At 37.4% G+C, this 17,434-nt stretch overlaps 1 protein-coding gene across 2 annotated transcripts in view; it reads right to left on the reverse strand.

The window, feature by feature from the left end:
• The window catches only part of MYO3B (myosin IIIB), a 188,153-nt gene that overhangs the window by 53,135 nt on the left and 117,584 nt on the right, over positions 1–17,434 (reverse strand). For both annotated transcript variants that reach the window (XM_054277506.1, XM_054277507.1), the window contains 6 exons: positions 17,071–17,091; positions 15,968–16,045; positions 13,898–14,103; positions 7,920–8,031; positions 6,672–6,834; positions 5,894–5,974 (listed from right to left, as the gene is read on the reverse strand). In XM_054277506.1, coding sequence (XP_054133481.1) covers positions 5,894–5,974; positions 6,672–6,834; positions 7,920–8,031; positions 13,898–14,103; positions 15,968–16,045; positions 17,071–17,091 — 661 coding nt within the window. The remainder of the gene's footprint in view (positions 1–5,893; positions 5,975–6,671; positions 6,835–7,919; positions 8,032–13,897; positions 14,104–15,967; positions 16,046–17,070; positions 17,092–17,434) is intronic.

Here is a 17,434-nt window from a genome sequence, read left to right on the forward strand (position 1 = left end):
ACAATTCCAGATAGGAAAAGTCCAGGCATTTGCCTTCTGGGTCCCACAGGAAATATAGAATTACAGAGCAAATTGTGAAGCACAGCGTAAAAAGATCAAAGCTAAACAATCACAGGTCTATGAGAACTATAAAGAAGGGAGATGAAGTAGTTTTAAAACAGTAGAAGGATTAATTCTCAGTCTTTAAAAAATCATGTGAAACAGACTTTTTCTACACATACACATTTTTACTCTCTAACATCACCTAAAATAGCATATAACAGCAACTCAGAAGTGAAAGCTCATGCTTGCTAAAGAGAAGGTAGTTGATTTCCTAAGGACAGCACATCACTTTCTTATTTGTCTAGTTAAAAGAGCATTCAGCAACTTAACTAACAGCATGGGAGAGAAATTAGAGCCCACGAATGTGATTATTCACTCCATGCCAAATTAATTCTAATGAGCAGTAGATGGCATAGAGTCATATCCTTTGTTGGGTGCATGAATACTTCCCCTCTCACTTCTCTAGATGGATATTGGGCGATGCATGTTTAACAGCAGAAAACAACTCCTAAGTTCTCCAGCAGAAGTATTATGAGAAGGACGTTATGAATTCTCATGTCCAAGCAGTAACTCTCATTAACAGTGACTATTAGCAAGACTCACTAAGGCGGTCATCAGGTCTGGTGTCACTGATGCACATCAACACTTGGACATGGAATCCACAGAAGAATGTGCTGAGTTGGAAGGAACCAACAAGGATCATCAGGTTCAACTCCTGCCTCAGCACAGGACCATCCTCAAAGGTCATATCATGTGCCTGAGAGCACTGTCCAAATGCTTCTTGAGCTTTGTCAGGCTTGGTGCTGTAACCACCATTATCACAGTCTCTGATCTTGAGACTTGGTCAAATAAAAAAGTGAAGATGACTATGAAATTCTGGCAATATCAGCAAGGAAAAGGAAGAGATTTTATTGTACATTGTCCCTTCCTGATTTTAGCATGAAGTCCAGTAAGAATAGTCTCCATTTTTTCTCCTCAAAATGAGAAGAAAAATAAGACATTTGGAGATTTACAGAGCTTAGCTCAGAGATAGGGATGGAATATAAAACCCCATAGTTTAAAACTATAAGGCCTTCTCACTTTTCCAAAATGCTCCCTGCATATGAGCATTAGAGACATACTAAACATGAAGAATTACTGGATGCTGTAAGCTATACAGGACACAACGAGATGGCAGAGTAAAGTTAACCAGAGCTGTGCAGCCTGTACAGACCAGTCTGGTTTACCCTGACTGGGAAATTAGGATAATAAGATAAATCAGTACAGCTGCCATTAGGAGAGACATGTCTTCAATGTTTTTTTACACTGAAAATGTAGTTAGAAGAAGGAAAACTACTGATAAAAAAAATAGGAAAATGGATCTGCTACTTAGGAGTCGTTTTCAAGAAAATTTTAAAGAAAACAGTTGTTGATATATTTTAAAGTGCTTAGAAGTCTTTGGAAGATTTTACTTGTGTAATTCTTACACCTATACAATGGTATTAGCTGAGTGCATGTACACACACACATATACATAGTAATACAAATAGATGAATAAATATTGGAATAAATATGCAAAAAATACTTCCTTGTCGTCTACTGAAACTAACATTATATTTTTGCTGCTGCAAGTCCCAAAGACAATGTTTTTATTAAAATCTTACATTTATTATAAATGTAAACCAGTAAATTGCAGCTGTTCTCTGTCCCTCTTTTTTATTAAAAGGGAATAAATTTTGCCAGAAGTACAGTTAGAGACATGTAAGCAACACTTCATCAGCAGAAGTTACAGAAAGAAAGCAATTTACAAGGGGTGCTTCCTTCTGAACAGCCATCACTTCTTATTTAAGGAAAAGAGCCCAAATGTAGAGTTCCTGATAAAGAATTTTCTACTACAGTATGACATATGGTGAGTGTGCGAGCACGTGTTGGAGGAGGAGATGGTGGCTCAGTGGATTAGTCATTTGCCTTTCACCTCTGGAAGCATAGTTAAACTCACTCTTGACCAGAGCTGCACAGTATATTCCAGATGGCTAAAGTGGACCTAATTAAAACGAATTCAGTGATGTCACCTCAGATCTAAATGAATTGCATGCACCACTCATTTGGCATTTTGGCAATGTCTGTTCACAAATAAAATAACCAGATTAAAATCGCCCCTTAAGTCTTTTGGGACACTGCATGGAAATACATGCTATCATAACTAGAAAACATACTTTCATAATTGTATTATCTGTTGCTTTAAATTCTAATTAATTCTAAATTCTAATTATTCTAAAATAAACATTTTATGAGACTTGCATGTGAGGTAAATAAATGAAGCAATATTTCAGTCAGATGATTCAGTGGACATACACTGATTTAAACTAGCTGTGAATCTGGAAAATAATTTTAAAAAATCTTTGACAATATATTTTTCCCTCATGTAGAATTGAATTGAATTGCCCTCTCATGTGAACTGAAACACTGTAAATTCCAATTACAAAGAAATACTCAGAAATGCAAAGTATTGTCAACTCAAACACTTAACACAAAATCGTCCTTTACAATTTGTTTCTGAGTTAAAAAGTAGCATTTTCTAACCCACACAGTTTGAGAAAGTGCGACTGAAGTAGAAGGAAAGGTCTTGTTTATCCTGTGTACCATTTTAGCAATGAGTCTAATACCATCTCTATATTCTGAGAACCTGAGATGTAGATATGCTGAAGTAGGGTAGCTGTTTCTTTCCCATTTAATTTAAATTCACTAATATTTGGTTTCCTAGTGAGGATTTCCCCCCATCTGAAATAATGACTTTTTTTCTTGTAATATAATACACTCAGGAATTTTATCCTCATGTATATTGTGAGGGTTGTTTTTTTTCTAAGTTTGTTTTTTCTTCCAACATTTCTTCAATGGATAGTGAACTGCCGGGCCCACAGAGATCTCCAGACCACCAGCTCATGTATTTGAAAGGCATCTGTTTATTTTTAAAATGCAAATGCAGCCTACCTCAAAGACTGACTCGCAAGAAATGAACAATCTGAACAAGTCAAGAGGTTTCCAATCAGGAGCTGTGTTCCTCCTTTTTATCAGGCTATGATCACTTGCTGTCAAAACCACTTAAACAATATCCTGGAACCTGAATGAAGTCCCCCCACAATTAAAATGAGCAAGATAATCCTGCAAGAATTATTCAGGCAAATCATTTTTCACACAGTTTAAAGTAATGATAAGGTCATTTACAAAAGAAATCAGCGCCTTTGAAATGCTGACTTGTAGACAGAGGACTGCCTGGAGGAGGGCCATAGATAACAGTGAAGACTGGCCTCCTAACACTACCCTTGCAGTCTTTGGAACTGATTCTGATGAGGAGAAGGCCCAATAAGGTTAATACCCCTACTTTGATCTCTGTCAAAGCGTACCAGCAAGAATTAATTTACATTTCAGATGAAAAAGGTTGACAGCATGAAAAGGCATCTTGTTTCTGGTATGTGAATGTGCTGTAATAGATCGGGAATTCTGAAAGGAAGTTCTGAGGAAGCTAAAGGGATAAGCTGAGCGGCTGCTTTTATTGGGAAAGAGATGAAAGGAAAACAAATTTCAATATGCGCTGTTCTGTAGAAACATGTAAGCCAAATGCTTCCTAAATTCCAAGGCCTGCTTGAGCGGGCCAGGGGGGAGGGAAAGGAGAGGGAAGTACATATAGTTTAATTATATGGTTTTGCTAATGTGGATGACGAATGCAAACAATTTATCCCACTGCCTGAAATGGCTCTTTAAAAAAATACAAAAATGACTGTACTTCATTTTACTAGAAAGCTGGCTTGAACTACCCCCATACTGTAAGATGCGCAGAGAAGGGAGAGATTTAGAGTACCTTTTGTCTCCATGTCACCAGGCACTTGGACTGTGTAATGTAATGTAAACAACACAAAAACTGTCAGTGTATTGTAAAACCTGGAAAATGGTCATGATTAGCAAGCATAAGCTTTGATTTGAAACAGAATAATTAGCATATTGAGAAGAGAAAACCTGCACAAGAAATATTTTCAAGTAAGAAGTCCTAATATAGGTTTCCAAAGGCAGACAGAAAAGTGTTGAGGATGACTATCATTATTGTTATTATTATTCCCATTCTACTACAGTACCAAAGACAGGAGGAACAGCCAGCCTAATTAATACAAAGGTTCACTGTGTCACTCTTAACCCTGTAGTCCCTAATGTTTATTCACCTAGGCTGATTACTGAAACAGTCAAGTGCCAGGTTACAAAGGAAAACACTGTGTGTGTTGGAGAGAAGAGTACTAATAACATTCCTCCAGGATTAGGTCCAGAGGGCTCAACAGAGTCCCAATTGACTCCCACTGCCTCTGCTCTGCCATGTTTAACACAGTATTTAAAAGATGGCAGGAAGCAACAGAGCTCTGAATGTCTCCCATGTGTGCTAACAGCAGAATACATCAGTGCCTTCTCTAAAGAGCTAAAAATCTGACTGGATAAAACTCTAAGTGAGAATGTCCCCTATAGCATCCAAGTGATAATGCTACACACAAGCTTCCTATTGCACCTGAGGTAGCTCTCATCTTAAGGAGCTGCTAATAGTGAGACTGTCATGGGTTAACAGTTTCACTTTCCTTTCTTCAACAACAGGCTGTTGTAATCAAAGTTCAGGTATGTATGTACTTGTAAAGGTAGCAAATACTCCAGGAAATAGCAGCAGGGGGATACTTTAAGATCTTCTCTCTGCACTATCATGAAAACAACTGAAAATGACAACATAAAGGAGAGGAAGAATGAGAGAGAGTACTTGTGCAATCCTTTGGTGCTTGTTGCTAACGCAAGAAAAATTTTCTTCCGTTTAATAGAATATACTGCATTTAACCCTAGAGCTTCATGATTTTACATAGCAGCACATATGCAAAGCTACAAATTATTATTTGATCCTAATGATATTCTGTTCCTTTTGGTAACTAGAATGGCATTCTCTTTTCCCCTGAAAGTCACAGTAATGCTTAATTTCAGAGTAGCCAACTAGACAACACAAAAATCAACAAATTTACTTCGTTGATTTTTTTTTAAATCCATGAGAATGGTTTGAGAACAAGTAAAAAAAGTATTACAACAAATATTTTTCACATACATTTCAGACTGTAAGATACAGAACAAGAAGTAACAAAGCTTAAGGAATTGTAGCACAGGAAACTGGTAAAAGTGATATCTTTGTTTATGTGTAAACCCATTAGTTACAATGGTTTTTTATCAGTCTCAATCTTCGAACCAGGAGTTGGACAGAGAAGGTGTACTGCACTGCATCATATGGAGGCTGCTTCATATTGGCAGCACCTGAAAACACCATAGAGTTCACAGCATTCACAGCACTGGTTCTTAGATTTCTGTGCCATATGGTACTCTGCTCTCTACTAGAGACCTACACAGCCCTATGGGCCTGTTCCTCCAATAATCTCTTTAAAGTTTATTCAAATTCATATTGATATGGCTGCATAGGAGTCTGGCAGATTGTCAAAAGATTGGTCAAAGCTGGCAAACCCAGCAAGCAGTCATGACAAAAACCTGGCAACCTGCCAAGATCAGTGCTCCAAACAAAGACAGAGAAATGTATGTCTAGTGTCTTCCATCCACATTTTTAGCCAAGAATTAACTTAACAGCTTTTAATTACTATATTTTGCTTTCAGAGAAGTACTTATAAAAGGCCTAAAGTGCGTGATACCTATCACTGATATAATTTGGCACTGAAGCAAAAATAATCAGAAGTAATGTTTTTGAAAGCTTTTGTTCGGACTTAACTTTTTTTTTGGCTATAAACACTGACACACAAAAAATCACCCACAGAAAAATAGGTGTTGGCAATTGAAATACTGTTTTAATTACCTGCCTGAATATGTATAGCAGCATCAGTTCTTCTGTTCCTTATTTCCTTGTACTTCCTGCGAGCTTCATATCCTCTCCAGGCTAAAAATACAAAACCATGTGCTGGAAATTACATTTATTTAAGGAATTGCTACAGAGTCTACAGGGTCAGAGATGTGCTGAAACTTTCATTCCTCCTGCCATAACTACTTCAGCCCCCACCCCCAATAGCTCTTCCCCACCCACCCACATGTTGAACTCCGGGTTCATGACTGCAGTATTCGCATCCTCACAACTTCAAACACCACTTCACTCATTCAAATTTTAATTGCCACCATGTGCTCACTGATATCCTAACTCAAAAAAAAGGGTGTGTCATCATTCTTGCTCACACAGTTCCCTAAATCAATACAAGGAAACCTGCTAAATTACTGATAACCAGCCTCTCAGGCCCATCTTTTGATGAATGTCTGCAATTCTGGTACAGGGCAGGGACATGTGCTACTGCATTTCAATTATAAGCTGCATGTTATTATAGACATACCTAACAATATTTTTATTTTGTGCACAAGCATCACATTCAAAATATTAAAATATTTAAATAAAGACACTCCTAAATATTAAGATGACACTTTAGTAGAAGTAAATCAGTAACATCGGCATCAATGAGCTAGAGAGACAACACATCCAGTCATTTAGATTTCATAATAAACTGTAATTAATAAATTAACAATGTACATGCAATTTAACTGACTGAAATACAAAGACACTTAGTAAAACAGAGATTATGAACATTTACCTGACTGTATTGTAATAGCACTATTTTCTCTTTTATCTTTTACTTTCTTGTACCTCCTTGCTCCAAGCCATCCCTTGATATAGGCTTGCATGACCACCACCCTCCCTATGACTTCTCTCAGGAACAAATTTAACTGCTCTATATGGTAATACTTAAGGAAAACCTGTAATGGAACAACAGCAAAACAAAAAGAAAATCAGTATTATAATCAGTATTATAACCTCTTGTATTTTGCCTTCTCATTAGTCCTCCAGCAGCCTATTCAAGGGTGTAATTGCTGAGAAAACTAGAAAAATACTGATTGTACATATCATAGCAATCTTGTAAATCAATTATTTGCTCTCGTGTACTTGTGAAAATTCTTTATTCCACTGATTATAAACACCCCATTGCTAACTGTGAGATTAACTTAGTTGCTTAGAGCATGGTGTTAATAACACCAAGGGTGAGGTTCAATCCCTGTATGGGCCATTCGCTTAGGAGCTGGACTTGATGATTCTTGTGGGTCCCTTCCAACCCAAAATATTCTGTGATCCTGTGCAAATAACTCCCGCACTTACCCCCTTTACAAAGTAAATTAGACAGTGAGATCTTTTCAGTTATGAACAATTTTGAAAGATGACCTTCCTTGTCAGTGGAAACAAATCCTGGATTGAATTTAGTTTTAGATATAATATTGTCTAAAAGCATTCTCCCTAAGGAGGGAAATCATATGGGCACTTACATACATTTTATCTGGATCTTGGGCAAGAAAACTGTCACAGTTTTTCCTTTGTGTAACGTAAAACAACTCAAAGTACTGTGTAACATCCTTTTAAAAGAAGTCAATCACTCCATTTTAAACCATCAACAAAGGTTTTTGAGAGAGAGAGAAGGCACTTACCTGAAACTCCATGAATGGAGAATGATGCCAGCCAGGCTCATATGATGGGTCAAATTGTGACATTTCAGCCATGGCATTCTTAAGAAAATGGGAAACTTCAGGAAGTCACTACAACAGCAGGCACTGGCAGAGGTACTGTCCTTATCAAGTCAGCCATGTGCTAAATGCACTTTGGGGAGGTAGCCAATACACCCCTCCTCTTGCAGCACTAACTCAGCTGGCTTGGGAGGGCACTTCCATAACCTGGGAAGCTAATTGGAGCAAATTATTTGCTCTTTTGTTCATTCATGCAGTACTTTTTGAACCCCTATTAGACATGATTTATAAAGGTATACTATCCTTGAGAAAATGTTAGCACCCCATACCTTGGTTTTCCCAAGAATCCAGTTGTCTAGTTTAGATTTCTCCAAAATGGCAAGACAGTTTTCTCTGCTGCCAAGGGGAGTCTCATGTGCCTTGAACGCAAGGTAGTAATACCTGCAAAATGGCAAAGAAAGAATTGAGTCACAATCAATATGTACTTCCACTGCTTTTATCTAGCTCCAAGCTCTATCTCTAGAATTAATGGGCCAAATTCTTCCTTCTACTCATAGATACTTCATGACAGCAGTGTCTTCATGAATCATGACACAGCTGTCATGAATAGATAGAGATCTCATAGTTACCTCTACTTGCAACTACAACCAAGAAACCAGAAACTTCTTTTCTGAAAAGTAGGGCTAGAAATCACATTTGCTTTCAGATGAGATGAAAATTTCACAACTCTACCTTTTGATTTCCATATTTGGCACTTGTTATTTCAGCATGAAATATGGCAGCCAGAAATATTTCTGTGTCCTTCATTAAACCAATACTTTTATTGTAATTTTAAAATATATGTTTATGATGCTTCATGTGCTATTTCATAAACACACACATGCTTGTGCAAAAACATATCCTTTTCCTGGTTATACATCCTGCTTGAAAATTTCCCACACCTGGCACACACTCATCTACATGTTTCCTAAAAGTATTTGACTAATTACATTCTCACTAGCAGTAAGACTAAGTAAGATGAAAGTAATTTCCCCTCAGAAGAACTGATTTCTCAAATCTGATGAAACTCTGGAATTCTGCATTTCTTAACTAGTGGTTTTTACTCTGCAATACATACTATTCTTCATGGATGTGAATGTTATTTCAGAAAAAACCTATATTAAAATGGGATTAACTGTACTTGCTAGTCATTAGAAATAAACCAACATTTTTTAAAAGTTGAATTTAACCTTAGAATGCAAAGCTAGGATGTGCAGAAATAAGGCTTAATGCTAAAGACATCCAAATATGCAAAGATATGGAAAACTTCAGGAAGATACTATGCATTAACTATCTGTTCAGGGACAAGGCATTTTAGTGTTGCTGGTTTCAGACTAAATAAACTGACTGCAAACAAATGGTTCCATTTCCCACCCGTCCCTAAAGGCTAAACTGTGGAAGTGTTCCATAAAATGCATTTAAACAGCACCATTAACTACTATACCAGTGTCTCCTACTGAGGTTCCCTTCACATTTCAGACTTAAAGGCTGCATCCATACCACATAATTAACTCAAAACAGTAATGATTAACCCTTTTTCTCTTTAAAACAAATCTTTCTAATAAAATGTAATGACCTGAGGTGGATAATGGTATGTGAAAAGCATGAGGTAAAAAATCCCTTTCTAGCCAGACCACAAACAGTAGGAAGATTCTCAGAATCATGAAATTATTTGTTCCTTCTGAGCCCTGGAACCAGAAACTTTTAAAAAAATACACTTTTTTTAGAACTACAAGAGCTGTAAAATTACTTCAAAAAATATCTAACTTGTATGGGTTGTATCGCACCTCTTTCAGAAACTTTCAAATCTGAATTCACAAAAATAATTAAGAGTATAAATAAAAAATATAAACAAAAATGATACAACATCTAAGATACTCTTGATATTTATTAACAGATACCTAGCACTTACGCTGTAAATCATCTGACAAATACAGAATCAGAAATACTCTCAGAAAAGCCCAATTTGGTGCAATGTGAATAAACTATTCATAAGCAGCTAGAAGACTTTCCACTCCTAATGTTTTCCTATCATCCTGCAACCACTTACCAGTGTTTTGTGAATGGGAAACATCTAGAAAGTGTAAATGGAAGGTACAGTAGTTCACCATAGTTAAAGTGCATGGGAACATTCTATAGATGTGGTGAAATCTTAAAGCCACTGAAACAAATAAACATTTCCATAGATAATAGTAAAATCAAGGTATCAGGCAATGTTAAAATTTGGTTAACAGAAATCACTTACAAACTTTGATATAGTGCAGGTTTAGTGTTAAAAGTAGGCTTGCATTAAAAATGCATCATTTATGAAGAAAGAATTTATCTGTAGCAAGTCTGTTGACTTCTCATTTAATTCAGTGCTTCCCTGATTTTGCATAAGCAAGTGTATCGCCACCAAATTTCTGGCGTTAGAAGAAAGCACTTACTGAGGTTATATGTTTTACAGGATTGTGTAATGTTTGACCAGTTTTAATTCCTAGCTCCACTCCATGTAAAATGTGACTTACCAAGGCTAATGAGACTTTATGTGGTCATGAGAAATGTAACACTGGTGGTTTAGAAACTGTGTATACCGTGTGTACTTACAGTGACCTTATGTAAATTTGTCCTGTGAGATTGAAAAAGCAGAAGCAGTCTCACTGGGATCACTGTTACAGTAATAGCATTGGTATTGACATGATTGTATGATCAGAAATCATCTGACTACTGTGGAATAGGTAAATGGCTTATAGTAAAAGTTTATCCTGCATCTTAATGCAGTACAAAAATTCTAATGTCTAACATAAACAGGCAGAAAAGAAAAAAGACAATCCTTAAATGGAACTTGTGCAAAAGTTCTCAACACATTCCTATAAGCCAATGAAGCAACACAAGCATGGCACCATTTAGTATCATCAGCCTACTGAGTCCCTTATCTTCCAAGCCACTGCACAGAACATGCAACATGAAAGGAGGATCCAGCTGGGGGCTATGTGGTGAGGACACACCTGCACACCACATCATGTCATGAGAGCTCCAGGGGCTCTCAGCAAGGAGTGTTCCTTCCAGTGGGACCTTCAGTGCAGGTCCCCATGAGAAAGCACAGCTCCTTTAAACTGTTATGCAGTGCATGGTCACCACATGACACCACATTGCAGGCACACCTGGTTGACTGATCAACTTAATAACCTGCACCTAAAATCTCAGATTCCAGCCTGAAAGCCATGTTGCTTCACAGCAAACATAAGACAGATGCGTGATGTCATGGGGCGCAAGACAGGGCCAAGGGAGACACAGCGAATAAGACTTGACAGGGATACTGTGTTTACAGGGACTGCAGATTACATTTTTCCTACTTTAAGTAAAAGAATATGTATATTTATATACATAAAACAGATGGTAATATACTTGGCTGAAGAAACATTGTGTGAATGAGTTACAATTAAGCCCTCTCCTCACCATCTGTTTTTTAACCCAATAAACTACATCCAGGTTTGCAAATAATCTGCTCTGCATGAAAACAGAAGACAGTAAAGAGTAACGTTAGACAGAGCTTTATCTTTTGTTTACCTCCCACCTGATAAACTCTGAATGGGTCTGCTCCCTGCCTTTGATTGTTTTGTCCTCATATTTCCTGCTAAGAGTTTACAAAACAGCATTATTGAACAGGCAGATAAGAAGCACACCTATTTGTTTAATAACATCAAGGGAGAAAAAAATGCTGGCTCATCCATTTTGTTGTTCCGTTGCTCAAAAGGATCAAAATACCAATTAACTTGCTGGCTTAAAAAAATCTTTGATATCCTTACATTTACTGACATTTTGAAACTCTTCTTCATACTTGCCTAATGTCTTTTTGATTATGAACAAAGAAGTGCCAATCTGTTTAGCATTTGACCTGTTTTCTCAAACATTTTTATGTATTCAACTACTTAGTTCCTAAAAACACTTGACTAGTCATAGCTGTAAGTTGAGGAAAAATGTTTCTTGTTTTACTGATAGGTTTATAAAATATTGTTTGATTTTATTTGCAAGAGCAAAAGAGAATAGAATTTGTTTTAAAATAAAGCATGAGCTGAACAAAGGAGCAAGAACATCTCCTTTGCCTCCTTTTCCTTTCACTTATACTCTGAACTTAGAAGTCTTTACTGTTGTGGAAATTAAATCTACTCCCCTCTCCTTCCCTTTTTGTGCTGATTTTCTTTCCTTAACAAATTACATCAAGTTAGACTAAAAACTTGGGGAGTAATTGACAAGATGCTAACCACAACTTGCTCTTATCTGCAGGAATGGTAAGCTACAGTCAATGCTGGTTTTATTACCATTAGTTTTCAAGGTTGTACTCAAATTCAGCACATTTTTGAAAGAAAAGGATCTCTTGATAAGAGAAGGCTTAATTTCCTCTCAATTTACACTAATTCCTGTGGAGTTAATCTTAGTTCACTTACGTGTTAATTGAATAAAAGTTGTGGTTAATAATTCTTTCAGCTCCTTCAGGATATTGCAAATTGATTACATTTATTAATGATCACAAAAATTAATCTGTTAAATGTGCTCTAGAATGGTGTGACCTTACTAAAATTAGTAAGGTCACAAAAGACCAAGTGATATCAGCTGCTCCTCATATGGCTCCCCTTCAAGGCCCTTCACTATCTTTGCTGTGCTTTTTGCACACTTCTGCATAGTTTTAATGCCTTATATTGTGGTGGCCAAAACTGCATGTAATATTCAAGGTGAGGCAGCCCCAGAGCAGAACAGAGCAGAGTGGGACAATCCCTCCCTTGCTCAGCTGGCCATGCTGTGCCTGATGCCTCCAGGACAAGCTTGGCCCTCCTGGCTGCCAGTGAGCAGGACCCCCAGGTCTCTGTGGCACTGCTCCCCAGCACCTCATTCCCCAGTCTGTCTGCACATCCAGGGTTGCCCAGGTGGAGAACCTGGCACTTTCCCTTGCTGAACTTTATTTGGTTGGTGTTGCCCAGTTTGTCAAGGTCTCTCTGCAGTCCCTTCCTGACTTCAAGGAGTCAACAGCTCTTCCCCATTTTGCATCATCTGTGAACCTGCTTAGTATCACTTCCAGCCTGCATCCAAGCCATTTATGAGGATGTTGAGGAGCACACGGCTGAGGATGGAGTCCTGTGGAACCTCATGAGTGACTGGATACCAGTCTGATGTCACCCCATTCACTATAACCCTTTTGTGCCCAAACTGTGAGCCAGTAGCTCACCCATTGCAGTGACTCGTTTATCCAGCTGTGTGCTGGACATTTTGTCCTGAAGGATCCTGTGAGAGGCAGTATCAACAGCCTTACTGAAATCCAAGAAGATGACATCAGCTGGCTTCCTCCTTAGGTCAGCCAGGTGGGTTACTTTGTCATAAAAGCAAATCAGGTTTGATAAGCAAGACCCTCCTCTCATGAAGCTGTGCTGGCTGTGACCAGTGACTGCACTGTCTTTCAGGCGTTTTTCAATACCTCCCAGAATAATCTTCTCCCTAATTTTACCAGGCACTGAAGTGAGACTAATGACCTGCTTTCAGTAGAATCATTAATTCTATATTGTCTGGATAAGCAACATCCAGTTCAAAAAATATCACACCATGATCTAGCCATTCACTGCTTGCTCCTACTGTTGCCTAAATGGTTCATGGTAGTGCTTCTGCTCATTGTTGAATTGCCAGTCCTACACATTGAAAACCAGTAAATGCCACACAAAGACACATTTAAAATATAGAGGAAACCATAATTATCATGAAGCTACATTGCCATGATAAAGACAATAGCATTTCCTGAATGAAATTTGTAATTTTTTGAGATTGGGAATATGCATTAAAGCCAGTAATAGCAGCCATGAGAAGGGTTAGGGTGAACAGAGTTCTGATTATCATTCATGATATCTCTAAGATAAATGACTCTGCAAAGCTAAAGCTGAAGCTTTCATATCAGTTCATTCTTAAAAACATGCATGTTCAGCTTCATATGATGGTTGAAGGTCACTGACCTTCCAAAATCCTTGAATTATCTGAGCAGGATGCATAATTTCCACTTGTTGCCTCTATAGAGAGAACCAAGGGGACAGGATTGCTACTTGTGCTTGCTGTAGGTTTCACACTGACTGTTTTCCATTAGAGATCAGATATCTCTTGTAGTCTTTATCTCTGAAAGTCCCTGTCCTCATTAGACATTGGGACCACACACCTATGAACAACATTTGTAGAACTTTCTGTATTTAAACATAGAATGTATCTTACTGAATAGAATATTAGGAAAACAGCCCTATGATACAAGTCTTACCTTTTTACAAACTCCTCAAAGAGGATGCGATGGGAATACCCTTTCTGACGTATCTTGACAGTTTCCAGAATTCCAGTGTATCGCAGCTGCAGCAGAACTCTCTCATGAGAGAACATCAGCGCTTCTCGATCATCGTTAGGCTTAATGCAGCGGATAAAGTGAGGCTGTCCAACAACCATTTTGGATAAAAGATCCATGAGGGAATACTAGTGAAGAAAATAAAGAAGATGCACGCACTTGACAAAAAACTGCAATGGAATGACTTAAGCAGGAGATTCATATTTGTAAACAGTTTGTAATGCTTGATTATATTTTAATCTGTAATGCTAATCTACATTGCTTTTTTATTCATTTTAAAGATTTCAGGTGAAACATGGAACCTATTAAAAATTTTCACTTTTAAAAAATTTAAATATTCTGAATCTGACCTCTTACTTTTTACACCTTTCTTTTCTCCTTATATAACATTTCCGTAGTTGAAGAATGTCCATTAAAAAAAATGAAGTTGAAAATTGTCCTAACTATAATTCTACTGTAGACACATTTGATTGATCAAATATCCCCAACAGAAATACAAGCTTTACCATGAAACAATCACTGAAATTCACAGCAAATAAATCTTTAAACCCAGGAAAGGGTTGCAAGAAGTCATCAGTTCAGTGCTCTGTCCATAGAGAACACCAGATGTATCTTCAACATTTCAGGTACATCTCTGTTACATGAATTTTTCAGAACCACTGAGAACATGAAGTGCACAGTCTCCCTAGAAATCTGTTCTGCTATATTATCACAACTATTCATAAACTTCTTAGCATCTAACATAAATCTTGCCACTGAAATGTAGGTCCATTACTTCTTTTCCTATCCACCCTAGACACACAAACCAATTTACTCTGTTTCATTTTAAACTGAAATGAAAAATGTTTGATCAGAGCATATATATTTTTTTCCACTGACTCCTCTGAATACTGATACTCCTGCTCCATACTTACCTCATTGAGCTGTTGCACAATAAGCATGTGTTGTCAACTATGTCCAATCTCATACAACCATATGTGTCTCAAAATCAGTTACAATTCCAAGCTCATTGTCATCACCTTGCTGCAGGTTGCACGTGTATTACAGTCTACTTCCACACTCCCTCCCCCACTACACTTTTGTTTCTTTTTACAGTTTCTACAGAGCTGGCATTTGTGTGGTTCTGTGCAAGAGCCCTCTAAGTGCACAGCTATATGACAAGTCGGAATGTCAGTGTCCTTGCACTCTGCACAGCGAGGCAACATCTCAGTATACACCAGTTTCCTCTATACCCTTCCTTACACTATTCTACAAAACAAATTGATCAGACACTCCTACACAGCTTGAAGCTTTGACTCACATTGGTTAGCACAACTCTGGGAACTTCCCTATTCTGCATGGCACAAATGCAGCCCAAGAGCCAACTGCTGAAAACTTTTCCACTTTGCAATGATTGCAAGAAAAAAACAATAACCAAGAGTCTCAGACTAGCACTTTCTTGACTCCTAAACTTCCAGTTCCAACATTCTCAATGCCCTTTCCTTGCCTGTTTGATATAAACACATGAGCAGAATGTGCATTACCTCAGACAGGATTACTACTGATAAAATGGCAACCTGTATGATTTACAATAATACTTCCAAAAGATGGACTGTTTTTTACTTATTAGCATAAATGAAAAATCTTAATCTTTAAAGGTATGTATGCCTCAGCTTGTGAGAAAATATGAAGATTTTAGTGATAGGATCTGTTTTATTTGCACAAAATTGGTGTTCTGCTTATAACGAGACCTGTTCTAGACCTCTTGCATTTTAGACAGAAAATAGTCTAGGCTCTAGGTTCTGTTATCAATGTACTCAATGAAATAACAAAAATACAAGTACGAGGAAACAAAGAGAAAAAAGCAAAGAAAAGTTTAGAATCTACAGAGGCCTTGTAACAGAATAAAAAAATTCTCTGATAATGCTCTTTGATCTTACTATCCCACAAATATTTTACATATATCTATTGGTCTTATTATCAAAATACTTGTTTTAATTTTAATTTTTGTACCCTAAAATAGGAAGCCATAGTTTGCCGCTTCATGTTAGTTGTTTCCTCAGGATGCCGCATAACCTCCATTGTGTCAACCTGGAAGACAAAACTCTGGTGTTAGGACTGTTCCAGAAACACTGCAGACCCACCCCACCTTGCCTATGAAAGCTGGGTTCAGTTTTTGTTATAGTCATTCCTTCAGGTGTGAGTACTTCAGAATACTTTATCAGAGAGAGCAAGATGCAGGACACACTCTGATTTTGGAGAGGTCTCTAAGCATTTTGAATTCTTTTTCATAGTCTAAGAGCACTCTAGATTTATGATAGTATAATACTCAGCCAGTGAAACAGCTGTCAAGTTGCAATACTTTAGGAACTGATTTCTAAAAGGCATTCCTTTTATTGCCACTACAATGGACTCCAACAGGACTTGTATCTATAAGAAGAGTTATCATATTTGTAATAGCCAGGAAGTAAATTGAACAGCCTCATTTGCTCATGTATGGAAAAAATATGGTAGGACAATGAGTGGCAATCAAAGTAGGTAGTCTCAGAACATCTAAGTCTGTTCCTTTCTCCTACTGTGGTTACTATTAATTACTTCATATTGCCATTTTGATGCCAAGAATGTCAGCAATCTTATCCTACCGAACTGCCACAGCACACCACTTTTTCAGCATTGCAGAAGAGTTATTTTTAGAGGATATACATGGACAGTGAACATACTGCTCCTTATAGATTTCAGTTATATTGTTAGTACAGCTGTTCATATCAAAATAAAACCAGAATTTATGAACGAGTATAACCGTGGTTATCCATAACAAGCAGATTGTGTTGCTACATTACAGCCCAACAAAATTAAAGAAAATTAACCAGCATCCTGTTTGCATGGAGCATTAACAGCATTTTAGCATTCACTTACTTTATGGCAATTTACCATCTGCTCTGACCAGGTGGCACTTGTATAAACCAGATAATGCTGTTGTCAGCACCTGTGCTACACTCCCTGGACTTTGCTCCACACAATCATTTCTAACACTCACTGACTTAAGAACAGTCTTCTGGACACTAAAATAATTGCTGAAAGATTACAGTTCTCAATAAAGTAACTGAGACTCTTACCTTCAGGAGGTATTTAGGAGACTGCATGCAAAATATAAAGGAAATGAAGCACTAAGTAATAATAGATAAAAAAATGGATTTTATGTTGGGGAAGAAATCCAAAGAAATCTAGTGAGGTCAAGATTCAGAACACAGATGGCACAAATGAAGACAGAGATCAATAAGGATGACCATAAAAATTTCAATCTGTTTTTGTAATCTGTGCTGTTCTGGCCCAGAGTGGCATGCATGCACTGGTATACATTAAAAAGAGAATAAAAAAGAGAGATGCAGTTTGTTAACAGAACACTCTGTAATATATTCCAGGAAAAATGCCCTATCTGCACAGGTAACATCAAACATCTTATGAGTTTATGTGACAAAG

This window comes from Melozone crissalis, unplaced genomic scaffold (assembly GCF_028551555.1).
Source record: "Melozone crissalis strain CALT ecotype California unplaced genomic scaffold, PUWL_Pcris_2 ptg000023l_1, whole genome shotgun sequence".
NCBI lineage: Eukaryota > Metazoa > Chordata > Aves > Passeriformes > Passerellidae > Melozone > Melozone crissalis.